The 24,523-nt window shown below is 37.6% G+C and overlaps 1 protein-coding gene across 3 annotated transcripts in view; it reads left to right on the forward strand.

Moving 5' to 3' along the window:
• Positions 1 to 24,523, forward strand: part of akap6 (A kinase (PRKA) anchor protein 6) — a 98,299-nt gene that overhangs the window by 5,488 nt on the left and 68,288 nt on the right. For 2 of the 3 annotated variants that reach the window (XM_047821119.1, XM_027172042.2), the window contains 4 exons: positions 8,477 to 8,844; positions 17,167 to 17,418; positions 18,337 to 19,902; positions 24,175 to 24,297. In XM_047821119.1, coding sequence (XP_047677075.1) covers positions 8,521 to 8,844; positions 17,167 to 17,418; positions 18,337 to 19,902; positions 24,175 to 24,297 — 2,265 coding nt within the window. In that variant the 5' untranslated portion in view covers positions 8,477 to 8,520. Of the gene's footprint in view, positions 1 to 8,476; positions 8,845 to 16,698; positions 16,795 to 17,166; positions 17,419 to 18,336; positions 19,903 to 24,174; positions 24,298 to 24,523 lie in introns of those variants that run through there. The other variant, XM_047821120.1, reaches the window with a different exon arrangement.

Here is a 24,523-nt window from a genome sequence, read left to right on the forward strand (position 1 = left end):
AAGTAGAATTCCCTCTTGTCCGGCCCCTCCCTGTTCTGTAAGACACTTGTTTTATTATGGTGATGAATCTCTGTGCTTCAGGAGAAAAAGGAGGGGTGAGATCAGGAGGGATATGGAGCTCTGTTTCATTAAAGTTGTCCCCTGCTGGTACCAGATCTTAAACCTTTTCTACAGCTGCCCATCTCCTGTCTTTGTTATATCCTCAGAGTAAGTGTGCTTTGAGCCGGGTATGATGGGAGACAGGTGACCTCAGACATAGGCCACCTTTATGTATAGTACCTGAGAGGATACAATAACCTTGGATCATCGTTCTGAAAAATCAGAAGTTATTTTTTTCTAGCTGTCTTTCAAATTGAAATTTTGTGTTTAGATTTTGAACCTCGAAATTCATGCTCAGTTAAAAGATTTTAATGTTAGATGATATAATGAATAATGTTATCATATTTCGAGTGAAAAGTGCAGCAATGTTCAGAACTATCACTCAGACATACAGAGAACAGCAAGCTTTTAGCAGAAAGCACAGCAGGGTGGGGCAGTGGACAGACAGCCACTTTTATCATCAAGCTCACAGCATTATTAAACCTGTTTGTGGGCTATATGAACTATAAGTAAGAACAGAGCTAATGACCTATACATTTATCTCCTGTATGTTGTATTAGCAGTTTTTTCTCCTGTCCTGTTCCTGTCCTTCTCCTGTATTCTTGTGTTGTGCTCAGGTTATTTTGTTGTTCAATCGAGTCACTGTATCTCTCTTTTTACGGAGTTCATGGCAGCTGAGATTTCTTTTCTACTGGAGCATTGAACTTGCTGATTAAAATTTCTCTTTAGCCATTGTGATAGGTTCAGAGGTCATCATATTAATCTCAGAATTAGGAATTGAACATAGAGTCACAATGCATATAATACATCTTTAAAAAATCTTTAACCACAGCAGAGGATTCATTTGTAAACATTAGTTATCTTGTATGATATTTTGTCACATAGCAGATAGACACAAGCCACAGGGAAAGTTTATAAATGTGTGGTGATGCTAGTGACAGGGTTATGTTGTGTGGATGAAGTGTGAGGAAATGCAAGAGGTCCGAATGCTTAAGTGTAATGACCAGTGATATACCCTGCTGGTAACTGTACACCTGTCACAAGGCCCAGTGTGTTTGCTGACTCACTGCATAATCCCATCTTCTTTATTACACAGACTTTCAGTTCTAATGACTTGCTAACATCTAGTATATATGACATTTTCTTGTTAACATCGGTTTTGAAATAGTGTCCTGAAACCAAGCTCTTAATAAAATACAGTATGTTGTCGATTAGGTAGTTATTAATGAAGCAGACTGGCTGTCCTCAGATCTTTCCTTCATCTTTACAAAACCACTACGAGCACAAAACCCTCTGACTCAAAATATACTTGTAATGGCACTAATATATGACAACATTTATACTATGTGACTTTAGTGCTAGTTTTGAATTACCATTACAAACACTATCAAGAAATCTTAAGAAATCTTAGGACCAGACATTTTAGTGAAGAGGTTGGTATGAAGGTTTATCAACCAGAAGTCACTTCAGTTATTTACATTTTCTCTGTCTGTGTTGGTAATGATAAATAAAACTCTTTTTTGAACGGATGTTTTATACATATACACCATCAGCCCTGCCATTTGTTAGCGGTTAGCTAAGTTACTGAGTCGGGTTACTATGTATGAAGCAAAATTTAACAAAGGTGAAACTGGGTCCACGGCTTACCTGATAATATTTTGATGAACATTTTAAACATTTTAACATAGTTGCACACAAAATCTACACATTTATAATTAACATTAATGTCATGATCAATGATTAATGTTATGTGAATTGAAAATGTATTTTTTGTAATGTGTACTCTATTATATATTTCTACATATGTCTCCTTTCTCCTCTTCCCCTCCTCCTCCTCCTCCTCCTCCTCCCCCTCTTCTTCTTCTTCTTCTTCTTCTTCTTCTTCTTCTTCTTCTTCTTCTTCTTCTTCTTCTTCATTTTAAGGTATTATAGTTCTAAAGTGACTAACAACCAATTGTGAACTTTCACAGTATGGAGGATGCATTGAAGTTTTGCACAAGCTAGTAATAGCAGCTAATTTCATATCTACTGTTTAATATGTCTATAAATGTGCATCATGCTCCAAAATCTGTAGTTAGATTTCCATTATGTTTGAGTTCCAACTAAAATAATATTTGGTAAAATTTCTCAGTACAGGAAATTTGTCAGTTCTTAGTAATCTTAATTGTTTATTTAAAGAAATGTGTAGGAAGTTTTAGAGATTTAGATTTGATATATTTAGGTACTCCATGTTTACAAGCTGTAGTGTATTATGAGTAATACTGGACTGTTCTTTCTTATTTCAAAATTGTAGCATGTCAGGTTAATTCTAATAATTATTGAGAATCAACTGATACTGTTGAGCCTAAAGCTCTCTTAGATTTGCTCATGTTAGGCAGTTCAATGTCACTGAGCATGTTCTACTGGGAACTATCTATTAGCCCTTAAGACTTAGTAGAAAATTCATAAAAATATATACCGAAATGCATATTTATGAGTCTTTCATGTGTGAATAATAAACATTAAGTGAACCAGTGTCCTCGAGATAAGATTCCAAGACCGACATTTTTAAAAGGAGAATTTGATTCATTAAAATTTGTTAATAAGATCTCAAGCTGCTTGACTTCATGCTAAATAACATGGTAATATAAAAGACTTTTACAAGGTGTGAAGGGCAGTGATTTCAGATGAATAGTGTAGCAGAAGGTCACTTAATATCGAGAGGAAATTATGTAATATGCCATGAGTCTATAAATTGTACAGTGTAATATGCAGTAATATTAAGAAAGACAGATTATGTATTTTTTTTTCAAAAATGACATTCAGTTCCATGGTATTTTAAAAAGGATTTGTATAGGAGATAGATATGGTTTAGGGAAATCCAGATGCAGACAAAAGTTCTAGTACTATCAGAAATCTGTGATTATATATCTGTGAAAGCTACACATAAGACAGTTTGATGTGAAACTCACAGGGCAGTTACTTTGGCACACTTTCTGTAATGTAAACAATGGTCAGAAAAAATGCCCTTGTTTCCTTAAGTTCATTGAGTGATGAGGTATTAAGGATTCTCAAGAATGTGTTTATGTGACTGTTTATCTGTGTGTATCTGTTTTCTGCATGAGCCCAAATCAGCCTAGTGATGTAAGCAGAATATAGTTTTTAATTGCAGGTCTATGGTTGGGGGATCTTTATCATATACTATGACATGAGAATATTATCACATAGTCTGTTATACAATTTGGACAAGATTATCCTGAGATCATCTTCTTCAGTGTGCAATATAATAAGCTTACATAACAGATAACATTGCAAGGTGTAAAAACAAGTCCAATAACTTTATTTCTAAACTGTGATTATGTAAAATAAAGATGATATAAGATGACTACCAAAAATAGTTCTTGGTTAATTTTATTAGTATTTAAAAAGGTACTACTAATCTTACTACTATGACAACATGTTATTCTTTATCAGTTGTGTTTCTTTTTGCTCTGTATCTGTGTAGCATTTAGGAAGGCCCATTTTTGTAACATGTCTGCTTCCCAAAACAATAAATAATTCAGAGCACGTGGCCTGACATCGCAGAGAGAAGAATCTTGACTTTGTTCCACTGCAGACAATCGTCTCAGGTCCTCCATGATCTCTGGCTGAAAGTATACACACACACACACACGCACACACACACACACACACACACACACACTTGGACACACAACGCACTGTTCTGGTAATGGGCGTTGTGCATCACCATATCTCTGTTGATGCCAGCTGTGGTGAATCACTTCCTGGCAAGAAATAGGTTTTAAACACAGTTATGAGGATGGTGGTGCTACAAGATTATTCAGAATCAGCTCTGTCTCCTAGCACACTAACACTCTTAGCATCAAACTAAGCAGCTGTATTGATTCAGGCTCCTGTGGGTTATCTGAGTTATCAAACCCAGGATGCAATATGATAGGCCTGCCTAGAGAGAAGAAACCTCGGTGTGCCCTGATATAGAGCAGTTTCAAAGCAGGAAAATAGCCTGCGTTGCAGGTTGCTAATTTAAGCTACTTCTTGGTGCATCTTTATTCAAATAGATACATGCTTTATATTTATTATGCCATTGTCCGTTGTTTTAGGTTCCTTGATATACCCTAATAATCTTTAAATCATTTTTATGCATCATAACAGTAACTGAGTGTAAATATAACTATTGTTTATGATTCATTTTTCTAATGGATGCACCATTAACACAGAGCAGGTTTTCTGCTTCAGATTTTGCAGTGCAGGTGATGTTAGATGCCTGTTATTACTTCTTAGATGGTTTCTGTAATGTTTATGTGTATAGAAATATATGGTGTTCAGTACTTCTGTCCAGCAGAGGCCAATTTTGCACAGCTTTAATTAAGGTGGCTTGTTGCTAGGTATTTTGCAGGTTCAGCTCAGAGGTAATTACATGAAGTCAGCTCTGAGATGCTCTTGAGTCTCATGTAAATATTATTTGTGATTTGATCCTAAATTTCATATCTATAGTATGAACTTGAAACAGGAAAAAGTTGTATGTACACAAACTAAAAATTATATGTACAAACATAGGTTGGTGTTTGTGCACCATCCTTTAGTTTCAGGATGATAAAAAATGAACAACTGGCTGATTGATTTAAATAATGAATGGACCTTATACTGATGAGAGAGTGCATTCATCAACATACATCAGGTCTTTTTTTCATGATGAGGCAGTTTTTGTGGACAGTTCTAACACTTCAGAAATCAAGCATGCATCAGCTGTTAATCAGCTGTCCACGACGCGTATCAATCGTATTACACGTATTACGACATCCATATTACCTGACCATTTAAATTCCCATTCATAGAGCCATTCTAGCGCTTCGCTGCTGCCGCGATCTAAACTCCCTCCTCCAACCCCGACTCCACCATGCCGGAACCCGTGCTTGCTGTACCAGTTTACGTCTTAAATCTCCACATATTTTTCTTATGTCTCTCCCTCTCTCTCTAATTATTTAATTATCTATCTATCCATTCATTTATTACTTTCCAAAAATGCGTAAGCGAGCATATCAATACTATGCATGCTAGTGGGTCTGTTAAAAGGGGGGTCTATTCTATTTTCTAGTCGCTGCTCTCCCCGTTCTGTCCATGTATGCGCATGGACGCCCGCATGGATTCTTGCCCAGAACAGAAGCATACCGCCAACACTAACTGTATGCATATGATCTAATAACATAACTTGTGACAAAGTGGTCCTGACAGAGGTCTTTTTATGATGGTGTGTCATGAAGAGTGCATTCACACCATGATCTATAAGGACAATCATTGTTAAAGCATTATGCACTCCATATGTATAAAGTAAACTGAGACACAAATTGATCATATCTAACCACAAATGTAGAAATTAACCTCAGCTAAATCCTTTGGCTTTGAATAATACCAATGTATAATTTGAATTATACCACTTGGCCTGGTCAAGCATAAATTGCATCAGACTCATTTGCTGTGCTTTCACATAACGTACCAGTAAGTCTCTATAGGTTTTTTGTTTAAATAATCATCTACAGTATATGACTGATTCTGATTCTGAAACACCAAAGCCATTGCAAACACTTAGAGGAAGAGCGTAGAATGTCCATAACTCCATAACCTATCTTGTAAGATGTCTGTGTATTATAGTTTTCCAATCCATTGATTCTACATTTACATTTACAGCATTTGGCAGACGCCCTTATCCAGAGTGACGTACATAAGTGATTAAATCTCTAACATTGAATACATTAATGCTGGTTCACTAGGTTACATACTTAAGATACCATGAGTTTAAAACATTTGTTCAAAGTTACAATGAAAAAGTGTCAAAGGTTTTTTTTGTTTTTTTTTAAAGATAAGGAAAGAAGTGCTAGTTGAAGTGTTTCCTGAATAAGTAGGTCTTCAACCGCCGCTTGAAAATAGCCAGTGACTCAGCTGTCCGGACCTCTAGGGGAAGTTCGTTCCACCACCTCGGTGCCAGAACAGAGAAGAGTCTTGTAGTATACTTGCCTCTTACCCTGAGAGATGGTGGAACCAGTCGAGCAGTGCTGGTAGATCGGAGGTTGCGGGGTGCAGTGCGAGGAATGATGAGGGCTTTGAGGTAAGAGGGAGCTGGTCCATTTTTGGCTTTGTAGGCCAGCATCAGTGTTTTGAATCGGATGCGTGCAGCTACCGGAAGCCAGTGGAGGGATCGCAGCAGTGGGGTGGTATGCGAGAACTTTGGCAGGTTGAAAACAAGCCGGGCAGCTGCATTTTGGATCATTTGCAGAGGACGGATTGCGTTCATAGGTAGACCTGCCAGCAGTGCATTGCAGTAATCCAGTCTAGAAATGACAAGAGACTGATCAAGTACCTGGGCAGTCTGTGTGTACAAAAATGGCCCAATCCTTCTAATGCTGTAGAGAAGAAACCGACATGAGCGAGTCACATTAGCAACATGAAAGGAAAAGGACAGTTGATTGTCCATGATTCTGTTGGTTATTATTTTATATGATTGATATATAATATCTTTACAGCAGTAGTTTTCTCTCTCTGACACATAATTACTGTATGCAATTCAATTGCATTGTCTTTAATAATAAGCACTGGGCAGAATTATGCAGTTTGTGCTATTAGATGTAATGTCACATTTTATCGCTCAGATTGTGACTCAACTTGCGATAATCCCTTGGTGTTATTTAACCGGGAATTTTTTTTCACGGAGTGATCTCATTCTTCGGCCTTGCCTCATTGTGACACACAGAGGAAGTAAGAGTCATCTGAAGGATCTTGCAGTCATCACTGTAAAGCTGTAAAGCTCCCCCTCTCCTCTTCAGCTCTAAATGCACTGTTTACTGTAAGACATGTAAAACAGCTTGATAATTTGGTCTTGTTAAAATACATTTAATGCTATTAACATGTGTAAGCACATATATTTTTTTACCTTCTGTGATTTACAAGAGAGGCATGGCTATTTATTCTTTCTTTTTGTACATCTCTCTCTCTCTCTCTCTCTCTCTCTCTCTCTCTCTCTCTCTCTCTCATGTGGGTAAGATGAGTACACTTTGTGGCTGTCACTGTCTCATCGGGACTTTAAGGGATGGAAGACAGGAATGAAAAGCTGATTTCACTCTTTCAGAATGAATAATTTTAAAGTTATTAGACTTCTGGGATATATAGATTTCTCTAAAGCTGGATGTTGGCAGTAAAGTTGTCAGGTTGTCTTCCACTGAACTCAACAGTGGTTGTCTTCAGTCCTGCTGCAAATAACTGATTCCCTATTATACATTCGAATACAGTTACTTCCTTACAGAGACACATGATATGCACATGATATGCACATTAAGATAAGTGTTAAGTGTTAAGAAGATTCAGCATACTGTATGCACTCATGGGTTTTTAAAGTCATTTCTATCATTTCTTGCTGCCCTTTGTATTTTGTTTGAGGCTGAAGTAAATGCAGGCCTGTCATTCACATGTTTAAATAGCAAAAGCAAAGTGGACTACATGCTAGACAGAGTGGAAATGTAAGGAAGTCATATTGCCAGAAGGATACAAGTAATTGGTGCATTTATTTCTGTTCAGAAACAAGTGGCAATAGAAAACATACTAACTTTTTTATTACCACACAAATTACAGAACAATGGAATTATTTTATGTGCTGGGGCAACTATGATGCAGCGCCCTTGGAGAAACAGGGGTTGAGGGTCTTGATCAGGGGCCCAGCAGTCTCAGCTTGGTGTGCTGGAGCTTGAACCACAACCTTCCAATTAACAACCCATAGCCTTATAATGCAAAAATAATGACCAATTTATTCACGATTTATGTCTATCAGGGCTTCTATATGTAAGGTTAAGAAAGTAGTTGTTGTACAGATGGTTATAATACAATTTTTTAAAAATATTATTATAAATGAGACAACAGAGAGTATGTCAATCCCTTTTTCAGTTTTAGAAAGAATTCTAAAGTATCAGTACAAACAGAGTAGATCACTGAATGCATACAGATGCTGGTGAACTTCAGATCCATTGCTGATGGAGAAAATTAATATGAATATCAGAAGTGTCTTGATCACAGAAATCGACTTATAAAACCCCATGATGTTACTTTGTGATTTATGTGCTAGCTAATATTATGGGAGGATAAGTGAATGCAAAAATTGCACACAATCCTCTTTACTTCAAAATGGTAAATACTCAAAAAAATGTCCTTGGGCATGTTACTGTCCAAGTGACAGCCAATTTGTATGCCAGCAGTGCATGAAATTGACTCATAGTGCATTTTCCTCCTTAATCCCCTTTTTGAACTTAGAAATAAATCAATATGTTTCATACTCATTCACTCAGGATCTCTTTTCTTCTTTTCTTCCCCTTTACCTCATTTATTCTCCACACAGTTTGTTGCAGAGTCCCCATCGTACGGATCTAGCACATTTTCAACATGAGCATTGCGGTGTCACCGATAGCCAGTGAGGCTGCCTCACCTATGATCACCTCTGTCACTCCCACCTTGGAGTCCAGCCCTAATCATGGTCCATGTGGACCTAATGAAAGTGGAGATAAGGTGCTTCAGAGCCCAGAATACCGACAGAGGAATCAAAAACCTCCTCCCCTACACACAGGGGCAGATTGGAAGGTGGTGCTTCACCTGCCAGAGATTGAGACCTGGCTGAGAGCTACAGCAGAGAGAGTGAGGGACCTTACGCAGTCTGTGCAGCAGGACAGCCTCAACAGGCACGTGGATGTTCACTTGGTGCAGCTAAAGGTAAGAGACACTCTTTAATGCCTTTAATGATAAAACTGCTATGCACTGTCACACAGATGTACTGTACATGTAGCTGGACAAGAAGATGTGCTAAAATGTATAAATAAATTATATTCCATTTTTCATATAGTGCTTTATTTATTTATTTATTTTTAAATAACCAGTGTCCTGTAGACAGTATATAGTAACAACTCGTGGTTAGCTGCTTTAACTTAGTAGCTCCACTCAGTGTGTTTCGGTGATCATCTACATTTGTTGAAGTATTGTGTGGTTTTGAAGTATTGAAGCTGTAGCGCTGGACCTAAATGCATCATGTATTTGGTCATTGAATCTTTCCAATGGAGGGTGGAGTGTTCCATAATTAGGTTATGGAGTTATGGACATTTTTTTACATGAGATCCATCCATCTGTATTTTCATTGTACAATTGTAGAAATAACAAACAGTTTAAATACTTCATATATATTGTTTTTTTTTTATGTCAAATGTCATGGAAATACATGGGGAATGTACATGTAAAATAGCAAACTAGGTTATTTACTTCTGATAACAAGAAACAGGACATCAGATGAGTAACATTAGATAGGACAAGTTAAAAAGCTAAAACACAGTTTAAAGGTAATGATGGCTTTAATGATGGTCTGTGGCTTTTTTTTGCCTTCTTTATTCAAGCTAACTGCATTTGGAAGATAGTTAGCTAGGTTAGCTACCTTATAATTATGCTTTTTAGCATCATTCTTGCTAGTTAATTTCTAGCATCTGTATTGCTAACTAACTGAGTTGTCACTTGATAAATGAATAATTTGGACCTAGATTTAAAGTCATCTTATTGTTATTCCCTTGGTAACTGCTACAGCTCAGATTTTACCCAATGCCCCTTTTAAATGAGCATTTATATAATTGCTGTATGAGGGATTCCTATTAATAGAAAGTGTGCAGGCTGTGTATATTTGCAGTGCAGTGTATTGAAAAAGGAGTGAAGAAGTGGTTCTTGGAACAGCAGATAGATGAGACGGTGATGTTTTAAGGCTTTTGCACGACACTGCTCTCTCAGCTTGTTCATGCTGCAGTGACAGAAAACATCTGTTGACATCCATGCATAAAAGAGAACTATCCTCTCATCTCTCAGATTTTAGATAGCTCTGACACATGTTCCTCTGATCCCTTTTATGTGTAAAACACATACACTGAATCCTCTCATGCCACAGCTTTTTATAGCCGAACTGCGGCCGTCAATAAATAATGTGTAAAGGTTTTAACCAGGGAAGGGACATGCTTGTTTTGAAGCTTGAACAAATGTGAGACTTTACCTATGTGGACAAATAACATCTCTCTAATGGAATGCTTAGATAATTGTTTTGTTGTTTTGGTTTTGTATTGTTTTATTAGAAATGGTTTGAATAGAAACATCTGTTTGTTTTAGAGAGCTCTTTATAATCATAAAATACACAGCTTGTTTCTTTTTTTTTTAAGATTGCTATGATTTAAAAAAACACACATCTACGCTTGAGAAATCTCTCAAGCTTAGATGTAAAATCATGGTTCATATGATTACATAAAACAAGAGTCACAAAACAAGTTTCCAAAGGGCAAGGTAGTAATCAAAACAAATAAACGGTACAACAGAACATGAACAGGCAGTGACTGAATCGAGGCCCAAGCGAAACAAATTAAATATCCAGAGCGTTATACAGAAGATTAAAAGGCTTACTAACATCACTGTTACAGCAGCAGGAGTAAAACTGCACATTGTTTATGAATGAACCTGAGAGAAAGTGTGCTTGATTGGAAGTTTGGAGAATGTGAAGGGAGGATAGGATGCTTGGTTACTCGTGTGACGGAACTTCACTGAAACACAGTTTGTGGTTTTGTCAGAGAAAGAAAGACGTCTGGGAAAATGTTAAAGATCTGTGTAAAATGGTAAAAAATACTATTATGTATTAATAACTTTAGACATTTTTATATCATATGTCATGTGGCAGCCTATGAAAAAAGGCAAGAAAGTCATTCGGAAGTGGATGTTTTAGAAGTTCAAGAATATCTAACTCTTTATTTCTCATTATCATTACCTAACCAGGTCACGGCTTTACCAGGATATAGTGCTGCTATAGTGAATCTAAGGATTTTACAATGAACTGAATCTGATATTTCAATGTTTTCTTTGTGAATGAACAAAAATCAAAATTAGTTCCAGATTAGAACAGTATTGTTCTTAGCTTATTAGTTACTCAGTACAACAAGGTTGTAATTGTTATGTTTTTTGTTAAAACAAAAACTTTTTTCTCTTAGAAATTAATAGTCTGTGCAATAGCTTATGTTGGGATGGTAATAATAGTGCAGAGTGAATGTTTAACTCGGCCTCTCTCAAGACTCTGCATCGGGAATGATTGCACTCTTTGTTTATTCTCTTAGCAGACAATGAATCATTTTGGGTTACGTAGTGCAAACACTGCTGGAATGGAATGAACTAAAGCTCCTCTGTTATTGTGGCTCAGTTATTTCCATTCTTTGGTTAGATTTATTTCAGTGATTTTTCAGTACAAAACAAGTGATGTTTTTGAGTGGAAAACAAACAAACAAACAAACAAACAAACAAATAAAGACATGGCTTAATAATACCACACATACCATAGGCTTAGTCATACAGCCATAGGCTTAGTAAATGTGATTAAATAATTATATCCATGATAATTGACAATCATTTTAATGGATGAAAGTACAGACAAGACGAGTTGAAGAGTGCAATGTTTGCTGTGCTCTTACAGATAATAAGTGTCCTTTGTTAGCTGACTCATCCTAAAGCAGAGTAAACAATCCTCTATGCAGTGCTGTGGCCTTTCAGGAGAGCAAGTCTACTCTGTTGTTGTGCCAGAGTCACTTCCAGATAAGTGAAGACTGCCATCTAGTGGAGGAAAATATTATGATTAATAAATTCATGCCTTACTTTGGTTTGTCGATTGGCATATTTAATACAGACAACTAAATTGTTAATTTACTGATATATAATTATATCTAGTTAATTTACTTATATATAATATAGTTGGGAAAAGATTTCACTTAAATAAAAAAAAAGCTAATGAACATACACTCAGATTTCAGCAGGGCAGAATAAAGGCACGTGTATGGGCACTTTTATAAACAACGTGAGCATATGGTGTCAAATATTGTATTTACAAAATCGATAATCTTCATTTAATTTTTAATAAAACTACACCTTGACAAATGTAAATGCATTTAATATAGACATCTTTATTGATCATTTCCTATCATAAGATTTAAATATAAGAATAATTTAAATATTAGATTTTTAAGTCGTTTTTATTTTCCTCAAATTTCAAGGATAAAATAATCTAATGCTAGTTTTTAGCATTTATTTTTAATAGATCATGAAAGCTTGAAATTAGCCTAAAAATATTAGGATTTTTAAGATTATTATATTATATATATTATTATATTATACTTTTTAAGACCTTTTTCCCTTTTTTTCAAAGAATTTTTCTTTACCTTTCTTCTGTCTAGAATCCTACTATTTTACGATTTCATATTTACCACAACATTACAGTTTATTTTGATGTCATCATAAATTGAAGGGACTCTTTAGCTTTACTTTAAGGGATGCTGGTATGTGTTTTACCACTAGATGGTGTCATCATCACTAGATTTGGCTTAAATGGGAAAAAAGATAAGCAAGACATCTTATACACACAAAACGTTTATAGAAAAGGTGATATTAATACAGCTATGTACAGAATGTGTAGTTGTCGCCGTATGTTGTGCTGCCACCATCCACCAGCAGCTGGGTGTAGAATGTGGAGAGAGAGAGAGGAGGGTGTGTGAAGATCTTACTTCACAGCTGCCGTGTATACATTCCTCTTCTGAGCTTTACCCACTAAACAATGTGCACTCAGTGGGTGTGAGCAAACTTGTGTCTAGTTAAATTAGACATTCACGTACATATGCATACAATGAATCATATTCTGAGGCTTACAGAGCGCAGGCAGGATCATGTCTCAGTTAGAGAAGGATCGCAGCTGCTTGTGGCCATTTATTTCGGGTGATGTAATCTCAGCACTCTGGACAATTTGGATAATCCAGACATGTTATCGCTCTCAACAAGAGAAAGAGAAGCAGACATTAAGCATTGAAATGAGGTGGAAGTGTTGAGCAGAAAGAGTTTACATGTTATGTCGTTCTTTTATCCCTGCAGAAATGGTGGAGTCGCCAAAACAGTCTGAATTAATGTTAATATGTGAGGAGGCTGTCAGGCATAGGACCAGCATACACTGTATATCTACATATCTACTATTTCTTAATAATTAGGTTACAGTAAACAAATCTAAGATTATTAAGCATATTTCTAGTTGTTTCTGTGTGTATTTTAAGCGCTTGTTCTGTTTATGTTCTTGTTCTGTTTCTGGATCATTTTCTTAATTAACTTCTAGAGCGAAGCAAAGTTATCTAGCAAGTATACTGCTAATAGACTAAGAAAATAAATAAATAAATTTTATCGACTTATATATTTTTTTAAAATCTCATTTTATACAACTGAGCCTTGCTCAGCAGTGGCAGCTTGGTGGAGCCGGGATTCAGTCCAGCACCTTAACCACTAAGCTCCAACATCCACCAATTGTTGAAAATAGTCAACAATGTTTAGAGACAGGTGTAATAATCTTTGATTTCTTTATTGTAACCTTGTACAAAGAAATAGTAGATAATTTGGACTAGAATCAAGATGCCATGTTTGCAATCTAGCAGCTCACAGCTCTGTGTCTCTCAGCAGCAACAAAATCAACAACAACAGAAAGTGAGTGTGTCTAAGGGCGTGTGGAAAGTCATAGGCTCTGGGGAGTGTGAGTGTGACCTCTCCAGTAGCAGATGTCTGGCCCGTTTGCACTTGGCTATTTTCAGTGAACCCGGCACAAGGGCTATGGGGAGGATGGGAGGGAGGTGGAATCCTAAAATAGTAGTGCAGTGGCGAGAGCCCCTCCTTCATAGAGAGGAAGGGAAAAACGGGTCAGTGTTGGGGGTGTGAAAGACAGAGTAAAGGCGGACATACAGAACAGCCTCTAAAACATGTGATCAACAGTGTAGCTGCAGATCAACCTTGCATGCTTACTGTAAATGCACTACTCTTTTATTGACTGAAATTCTTTCTATTTCATCTGAACTCAGGCAGCACAGAGGAGGTAAGCATAAGCCATTATAGATGGGATTTTGCTGCCACTGGTGTGAAACAGGATAGTGTTAATGGGGTTAAATCATTTTCTACAATAAAGGGACACTTGGAATTTGATTATCATGCATTACAGTAGTATAATTTTATTCACTTGGTGGAAGTGCATGGTTAAGGTTACAGCCAATTATGTCATACATTATAATGAAATATATTATGCCATACATTATAATGTAGGCTTAAACTCTAATCTGATTAGTTAAATCTATTATATAAAAATGCTGTAATAGTTTTATATCTATTACATATTAGATAAATGTTTCCATAACACAAGCTATATATTTTCTACATTGCTTTTCTGTGTATTTAACAAGGTTTTTTTGCTCATGGTTTAAAAATGCTGCATGTGTGCTTTACTTATAAAAATAGTAAGAATGCACATGGTGTTGAGTCTTACAGAAAGTGCATGGTCTTAAACTCCCTGTTGTTTGTTTACACTGTTCACATGTTGCGTGTTTGCTGCACATACTTGGCAAACTAACCACCAACGCAAGAGCTAAAGCACGATATCTCAGACCTATTTAGTCATTTGTTAGGTCTTATCTGTCATTATTGCATATGTATGAGTTATGTGCTGCAAATGCTCATGAAATATTACTATAATGTTACAAAGGTTAATGGTCATTAATGCTATTATTAGAATCATGTGCAATTGTCTTTATTATAATATTTGTATATTTGTTAGCATTATTTGACCTGAGGTGATGTGAAGTTCTGTGCACAGAGTGAGATGCTGTTTTGTAGATACAGTTGACTCTTACTGTAGTGTTTTTTTTTTTTGAGCTGCTGTGGTATAAGTCTCGTGTAGGGACTCTGTCATGTTGGCAGAAGCTCTGACCTACATTCAGACATGCCGCATTATATTAGGAGGCAGGAAGCATCATGGCCAAGAAGCTGGTGCCGGCGGGCAACAACACAGAGCCACAACGTCGCGGCAGTTGCTTTGGCATGTCTGAAGTGTTCTAATCCTACAGAGCTGCCGGAGTCCTAATATCTTGATTTTAAGCAGTGCAGTAGAAGTCAGTTGTTTTAAAGTTAGCAGGAATCTCCTAGATGTAATGTTGATGCTGAGATCACTGAGAAAGTCACTTCACTTGCAGGCTTCATAAGAACTTCATACTGTAACATTTATCTATGGAACAAAGAAACAACAGTGTTGTTACAGAGTTTATTTCTAGAAATAGATTCAGGATGTTACTCTCTAACAGTTACTAACACAGCAGAAAGGTCTGTGCAAACAGGATTACTATACTTAGTATTGGACGTTATAATAACTTGAGTATGTTATTGTATTATGATTCTACACCTGTGTGTGTTTTCAACATTCTCTCCATGTCCCCATGGGTTTCCCTCGGGGGGACCTGGTTTTCTCCAATCTCTTTTGTTTCCTCAGGCCACTAGGTTGGTTGGTGTGTGTGTATGTGTGTATGTGTGTGGGGCTGGCTAAGAATGTCATATGTTCCCAGCAGCTGGACCCCAGTTTTAGGCCAGGTTTCTGTCTCACAGTATTAAATTCTGAAATTAGACTTTTAATATCATCAGTCTGTAACTTATTCCTTAGAGACAGAAACAAAAAGCAGTCATGAAGTCAGTCACGAGGCAGTAAACATATTTGTAATCCTGATCCTACAAGCAGCTGTACTTGAATCCTGAATATCTATCTATCTATCTATCTATCTATCTATCTATCTATCTATCTATCTATCTATCTATCTATCTATCTATCTATCTATCTATCTATCTATCTATCTATCTATCTATCTATCTATCTATCTATCTATCTATTTGGAACATGGGTTTTTGAGTTTTTTTAGCCACTGGCTAGATACTGTTAACGCAATTCAGCAACATGCTTATCTCTGAGAAAGAAAAGATTCACAAGCTTGGGGTGGAATTGACTTAAAAAAGAAACTACAAAAACACTGTCCTGATCTGAGCCTTATCATGTCCATCCAGTTAGCATAGTGCCTTCTGTTTATACACACGCATGCATGCACACACGTAAACACACACACGTAAACACACACACGTAAACACACACACACACACACACACACACACACACACACACACACACACACACACACACACACACACACACAGAAATAAATGGTTACAGCAGATTTTTTTCAACAGTGACATACGAGTTGTACTGAAGTGTTCTGTAAAGTCATGCTTCTAAATGTTTGCAATTAAATGTCTATGCTATTAAATCTCCATGTTTAGTTATTATTAACTCTCATAATAGACACATAACTCTGTGTTTTTACTCTAATAGCTTTTGATAATCACAGTACTGAAGTTATGGATGTGCTGTTAATGAAGCATAAGATATTGAATGATCATGATTAGGCTGACTATAGGAAATTACAGGAACAGGGCTAGACTGGGTTTGCATATATGGCTCCATGGTGGTAGGGGTATAAGTTGTAATGGAATGGTTTTCATATCTAGGATAAAGCAACAAAATAATAATTATGATCATCTCCATTTAGTTTTTTGTCCCTAAAGTGTGATCAGTGGCATTAGGCATTGTGGCAGTTCACAGTGCAACGTGGCACAGAGTTGTTTACGCTGTGATATTGCATGTAAATTATTCACATCTCATGTGAAACTGACTCAAGTGCAGAATGTGGAAGTATGACCTAAGTCTTCCTGTATTATATTTGGTGCTTGTATAGTTTTCAAAACATTCTACAGTGCTTACAGTAGTTTATGGTAGGTCTTTTTTTAATGTAACCACCGGAAAGTTGGTTTACTTTTTGGTTTACTTTGAACACAAGACTTATTAATCATTACAGGTGTCTTTAGATCTTACACATTTTGTGTTTAGTTTATTTCTGTTTTCAAGCTCTTTTTTTATGATGACTCTTTTGTATTTCTTATTATTTTTTTCCACTATAGTGTATATTTTGTCTCTAGTTTTGTTACCGCTCAGATTTTTCAGCAGTTGTCAAAAGCATGCATTGCATTTCTTTTCACAATATGTCAATACGAAAGAATATCAGCTTTGGTTTAAAATCCTGTGAGGTGATTTAGCAGTTGTGGTAATAAAATGAGTAAAATCTCCTATATGTGTGTGTGACATAGGACATCTGTGAGGACATATCAGATCATGTGGAGCAGATCCATGCGTTGCTGGAGACTGAGTTCTCCCTGAAGTTGCTGTCGTATTCTGTGAACATCATTGTGGACATTCGCACCGTGCAGCTTCTTTGGCATCAGCTCCGTGTGTCTGTGCTGGTTCTGAAGGAGAGGCTTCTCCAGGGCCTGCAGGACTCCAACGGCAACTACACACGACAGACTGACATACTGCAGGCTTTCAGCCAAGACCACGACCAGGTCTGTCACCCACACACACATACACACAAACACACACACGCAAAGTTTGTATCATATGTATATATATACACACACACACACAGACAGACAGACACACACACACACACACACACACACACACACACACACACACACACACACACACACACACACACACACACACACACACAGGTTTAAATAGCCATAGATGCTAGATAAGACAAAATAGGAAAAATATATACTGTACTAGATAATACAGTACATAGACAATTTATTATCCCTCATTTTTATCTTAATTTATGTGCAATAAGTGCTATTCATGTACAAATTATATACGGTACTTGTTTTGGAATAAATAAGGATAAAAATATTCTTGTTTTCAAAACTATTACGTCCTTATAAATTACATTACATTATATGTATAAATGACAATAAATTTCACTATATACAGTAAATAAAACTATGTACAATATAAACATGAAAGTTCATTTAGCTTTTAATAATGCTTTGGATGCTTAAAAGAATGTGAATCAACATACATGTTGTGCTCAGGACTGAACCCTAAACTCTTAGCTATAGCACCACAGTTCCAAAAAATGATGGCACAGGAATTTTTTATACAATAAAAAATTTTATATAAAAAAGTGTATATGTAATATATAAATATATCATTAGCAGACATTTCTGTATGAATTTTAACTTTTTAGATAATTTATAGAACACAATGGGCCATGTTATTTTGCTGTACCACAACATCATGTAGATTATTTTCCCCATAAAAACACATTTCTTTTTGAATAACAGCACATACAAATAAAACTCCTCAACAATTACAATTATTATTTATTGTAATATAGCATGTCATTTATGACAAATAATCTATGAATGTACCTATACATATAACACTGTGCTTTGCTTTTTTCATCATCTTGCCTCCAGGCTCGATTGGATTCTCTGACAGAGGTGGACGACTCGGGTCAGCTGATTATTAAGTGTAGTCAGGACTACTTCTCCCTTGATTGTGGCATCACTGCCTATGAGCTGAGCGACTACAGCCCCAGTGAAGACCCAGAAAGTCGAGGCCTGGGACAAGACCCACGCTCCCTCTATCCTGAGCTGGAGCGAGACTTCCCTGAATTGCTTCAGAGTGTGGATCTTCTCACTATTGCTGCCTCCAGACAGAGCCAAGAATTTTCCTCTCCTAGAGAGGAGGAATCAAACGAAACCACACAGGGTTCTGTGGGTGAACTAACAAGATTGAAACAGGGGCCTGGGGAGCAAACAACTAAATCCCACCAGGGGCCTGTGGAGGAGCCAGCCACATCCAATCAGGGGCCTGTGGAGGAACCATCCAAAAACCCCCAGGGGCCTGTGGAGGAGGCAGCTAGTTTTACCCCTGAGACCCAGAGCAAGCCTATGGACCAGGAACTATCCATGCACCCAACTATGCTTGGAGACACTGATATTGGCCTCTCCAAGCGTCCACTCCAAGGCTCTCACAGTAATGACACATCACCTACTCAGCCTTCCATGCCCAAGAAGCCCATGTATGTAGAAGAATCGTCCCTCCTGTACCAAGCTGACATTAGTAGAAGCACACCATCTCTCCTGGATTTGCCTGATCGTTCTAGATTCTGGCTGGACCTGGAAGCAGTGTACCCCAACAGTGGAAGTCAGTCAGATGAGAATCTGCACATCATGAATGTGAAGAACAGGCAAATGAGACACCAAACAGCTTTCCAGAAGGGCAAAGTCCAAATGCTTCTCCAGAGAAGCTTATCTGTAGCTGAGCAGGAAACCGACACTGAACACAGTAACATGTACTCATGCTCAAAGAGTAAGCACTCCAAAACCAAACAGGTAAACAGTGACTCTTCCACTCCTCCACCATCTTCAGGGGAGGAAACCTCAAATCACAAAGCTTGTGAAAGCTCTCCTAGTCTGGATGATCATCTTCCAAACACAGATTCTCTGTGGATCTTGCCCAAACAGAGCTCTCCTACCATTGAGAAGAACAGAAGCCCTAAAGGTGATTGCTGGTACGGCTCTGAGGAATTCCTTGCTCTTCCTGCCCAACTAAAGAAGACTGAGATGCTGGCCTTGAAGTTGGAGAGTTTGGCTCAGGCTTTACCCCCAAGAACCCTGCAACAGTCAGTTCAGGATGTGGACAATTGGGAGCTGACCGAGGCTAACCAAGAATGGGAGACCAATACCCATTTATTTTCACCCCAGCCCAACAGGAAGCACTTCTCATCAGGGAGGTTTTCATCCTCTTCTAGTGATGTGGCTCCCTCTGTAGGGGAAAGTATCGAGTCTGGACCTCTCAGTGACTTGATGTCAGAAGATGAGGGTGGGTGGTGTGCACCCAAGTCTCTAAGAGCTGAGAGGATTACTATGCAACCTGAGGCCTCCAGGATGGTACTCCAGTGTACACCTCTGATCAAGCAGCTACTGGAAGACATCCAGCACCAGGAGAACTACCAGGACATTTGGGGAACGTTAGAGGTGAGATTATTTTATTCAGTGTTTCAGTTAGGAATTGGGCACATTTTAGTGCAGTTACTGCTTACAAAGACATTCCATGAACCCCTAAATAGTTATAAACTGATTTTTTTTTTGGTATAACATGCTTTATTTTTGGTATGTTGTGTTAGGGAAAGCTCAGTGCATTCATATATTTAGATACAAATACACATTATAAATACAGATCCTGAAGTATTTTACATAAATAGGCTAATAATGTGGTTGCTACTTATAAATTGCGGCCATCAAAATTGAGAAAATTTAGTACAGCTGAAGAGAACTTTGAATCCATAATATTAACAATCAGCAATTTACACTCATATTTGCTACAATCTCAGTAGCCCAAATCCATAACTCCTAGGCCAAATCAGTCCAAAAGAAGTAATGGACTTGTTATGGCACCTTTCATAGAGCTTACTACAGAACCAAATGTATACTTTTTGGGTACCTGCTTATAAACAAACCCCTGACCATACTCCTGCCCAGGAATGAGGAGCAGGAGAAAACCAATTCCTTAACCTGGACTTTTAGATCTGCAGTGAGGAATACTTAAATAAAGGTGGTACACTGCTGCCACCTGGTGGTTCAAAAAATACAGGCATTATATTGTTTCCATTAGAATCTTATTTAGCCATTTAATCAAATATGTGAAAGTGAAAATATATCCATTTTGTGCATGAGGAAATATAACAATAAACTTAACCATAAATGAACAAATAAAATCTCTTTTTCTATGTGTATATATACAGTATATATATATATATATATACTATACTATACTATAGTTTAGTATAGACATTTTTCCTGTTACTAAAACATGCAATACATCTGTTCTGAAACATTCCATAATGTTCTCCCATGTAATTTGCAAATCTCTGCTTGCAGAACTGTAACACTCCCCTGATTAGACACCTCCAGCTGATATGATGAATGAGAATCAGTAGTAGAGATGAGAAGACATGAGATGAAAAAAAGATGATAAAATGAATTTCTCTGGCAAGTTCGGTTTACTGTGTATGTGTTGTAAGAAAGAAAAGGAACAGAAGAAAGAGTGAATGGGTGAGTTTGTGTTTGTATCTGTGAGGATGACTGGGCCAGGCTGAGGCAGGCAGCCACATCCACCTGAGATGATGCGTGTCACGGGGGGAAGTGATTGATTACATTAGCATGCAGCCCCTGGAGATGACTTCATCCTCTCTGCAACAGACAGATGGCAGCTGAAGCCTTTGCTGGGGGGAGTCTCAGGGGCTTAGTCAAGTGTAACGCTTCTGACCAACCTCTTCTCCATCTCCCTGTCTCTTTTGCTCGCCTCTCTCTCTCTCTCTCTCTCTCTCTCTCTCTCTCTCTCTCTCTCTCTCTCTCTCTCTCTCTCTCTCTCTCTCTCTCTCTCTCTCTCTCTCTCTCTCTCTCTCTCTCCATCTCTGTCCCACTCTTCCCATCTACCCTGATATATTTCTTCCTTTTTTTTGGTGCACTTTCTTTCTTTCTAAGGCTGTAAATTGGATATCCTTTTTTCCTCATCTTCTTGTAATAGACTCTTTGTTAACATAGTGACCACAGGCTACATATTCATCTGCTTTGAGACTTTTCCATGTAGAGGAGGAGGGCAAGAAGTCTTAGAGATATACAAAGTACAAGCAAAGCCTTTTGATCTCCACTGATGCTTGTATTATGTTGTGTTTGTTAGCTCTCTATCTACACCAGCAGTCTGTGGGTCCTGGTCCTCCCAGTGACATGATAAAAACATGGATTTATTATTACATAAATTTACTAAATATCCTTGGCAATATTCCCATTTAACCTTGAGGTTTTATAATAAAGACTATTGACATTTCAAATATTATTTGATATTCATTCATATGTCTTAGTATCTGATTTATCCTGGTCTGGGTTGTGGTTGTAATGAGACACTAGTCCATTGCAGGGAACCCTGGGAGAACATGCAAAACCCCACATCGACAGATTAAATGTCTGTCTGTCTACCTACCTATACTACATGTCCAAATGTTTGGTGACATTTGACCATCACACCCACATGTGAGCCCAAGCTTCCCATTTGCTAGCATGGCAGTGTCCCAGAGCACAAAGAAAGGTGTGCAATGACTGGAGTGGACTTCAACACCACTGTCCAGGTCTGCTCCCCATGCTGTCATGGCTGAATGAGCAAATCCTCATAGCCACGCTCCTAAATCTAGTGGAAAGCTTTCACAGAAGAGTGGAGATTATTATAACAGCAAAGGGGGACATCTGGAATTGGATGTTCAACCTGTATATGTAAGTGTCACAGTCCACAAACATTTGGACATGTAGTCTGTCTATCTATCTATCCATCAATAGACTGTTCCAAAGGCTACTTAGAACCTCTTTAAAAGGGTAAACAAATCCTTCTGTTCTTAGGCAGCACATTTAAAGGTTGTCCCATAAGATGACTTCTTTCATGCTAGAAGTAAACTGTAGGCTTGTCTCTACAAACGTCCAATTGTATGAGGATGTTTTTACATCTTGCTTCTTGTCTTCCACACTTGCACTTGATTTCATTTTTACCAGCTTTTTTCTTTGAAAATAATTGGGATCAATTCCTCAGGCAGGGATCGAGGTACCACATTTATCCAAACTGCTGCTCGTGCAGTGCCATAGTGCAGCTGAAAGTGCTTTGAGGAGAACACTAACTGTCATATTCAGTAAACATGAACTCAGCGATGCCTACAGTTGGAGTCATGCTGATCACTTGATTATACTCTATTTGCCAGGGATGTGGACTCATTGGTATTCAAATGCAGTGATAGGGAGAAACTTTAGGCAGCTCTGCCACTCAAATATTTACAGGGTACATTCATATCTGAAGAGTTATTTATATTGCGTACGTATTGTATCTATACGTTATGTAGTTTTGCAAGAGAGCTGTTAAAGCAGACAAGCTTCATTGTCTATGTTCAGACCTGAGGATGGCACTTACACTCAGAGCACCATCTCTTCATCTTTCTCTCATTCTTGCTCAATCTATGTCTATCCCCTGTTCTCTCTCCAGCACTTAGCTTTGAAAACAGATGTAGTCTTGCCCACTTCAAAGCTGCTCTCTTTCAGTAGTCGAAGCTAAATATTCGATAAATTATAGCTTTCTTGGCATGTGAAGAGTTCATTTGTATCAATATCTTTGATTTTCTCCAATGTTAGATAATGAGCTGCTATAGCAAAAATGGAGCCGTATCCTTGTATAAAGCCTGGGGGTCTGGCTATATAGTTCATTAAAGATATTACAAAGTGCCATTTGATCTGTTCAGGTTTTTGGCATTAGAATGTGGCTCCAGAGGACTGTGATGTATAAGTGTACGCATTTCGCTGTAATTAGAGGACTGTGTGCCCCTCTCACTGTCTTCTCCCTCTGGTCATCCTCAGGCTTGATCTGAGAGTAAATGGATACAAGGAATGATAATGATTCTTTACGGCAGCTGCAGTTTTACAGATGACCAAAAGGTGGCAGTGGTCACACATCAGAACCACACGAGCAGTTTTCATTCAGCAGCCCGAGCACATCAAGGACAAGTGCTGAATGACATTGTGCTAAGCACTGTCCACGTTAGATTAAAGCAAACTGCTGCTTCCCAACTTTGTGTTTCTCAGACGTTATCAGCGATATCCAACCTCAACATTTAAATGGGCGTTGCATTAGTGGCTACTGATCAAACGTCTATGCAGTTTCACTGGGACTCATGGCTGGACTTCACTTTATATACTTAAGAGAATTTGGATTTTAATATTTTTTCTGTCTCCTGTTTGCTCATGCATGCTGGAACGTATTTGTAGCAAAGTCATATACGTATAAAACATTTTTATATATCATTTAATGTCTTTGTTGTCACCGAAGGTCCTGTTTTTTTTTTTTGTTTTTTTTTTTGTTTTTCAGGAAAAAATGAGCAAAGAAATAAGGTTCTAAATTCAGATGTTTCCAAAAAGTCAGAATATAATTTCTAATACAATATAACATATTGGCTGTGGGATGTTTTTAGGGCTGGTTGATGTGATACAATATTGATAATGAAATAAATTATATCAGGAACCACTTTACTAAGATATACTTGATATTTGAATAATTATATTAAGTATTTTTAATTTTCAAATAACTAGAATTGATGAAAAACTGATCTGATGTACTGAAATGATACAGATTTTCATTCTTTCTATACCAAATGTTCTTTTATTTATATTTGTTATTATTATTATAATTATTATTATTATTTGTGTGTGTGTTTGTAGGGCTTTGTCTCTAAGCTGGATGAGTTTATCTGTTGGCTGAGGGAAGCACTGGAGAGCACAGACAATTGGACACCACCACGAGCCGATATCGAGAGCCTCAGACTTTACCTGGAAACACACCTTGTGAGTCACACACACACACACACACACACACACACACACACACACACACACACACACACACACACACACACACACACACATGCTTGAACCATATAAACTGGCCATGCAACCATTCTGGAATGTTTCCTTCGTTCTTATTAATCAGTTTTTTTCTCACACACCAGACATGTGCTCGCTAAAAGCTTCACGTTGGAACCATTATTTCATTGTGGGATTGTGAGATATG

The sequence above is a fragment of the Tachysurus fulvidraco genome, chromosome 12 (assembly GCF_022655615.1).
Source record: "Tachysurus fulvidraco isolate hzauxx_2018 chromosome 12, HZAU_PFXX_2.0, whole genome shotgun sequence".
Lineage (NCBI taxonomy): Eukaryota > Metazoa > Chordata > Actinopteri > Siluriformes > Bagridae > Tachysurus > Tachysurus fulvidraco.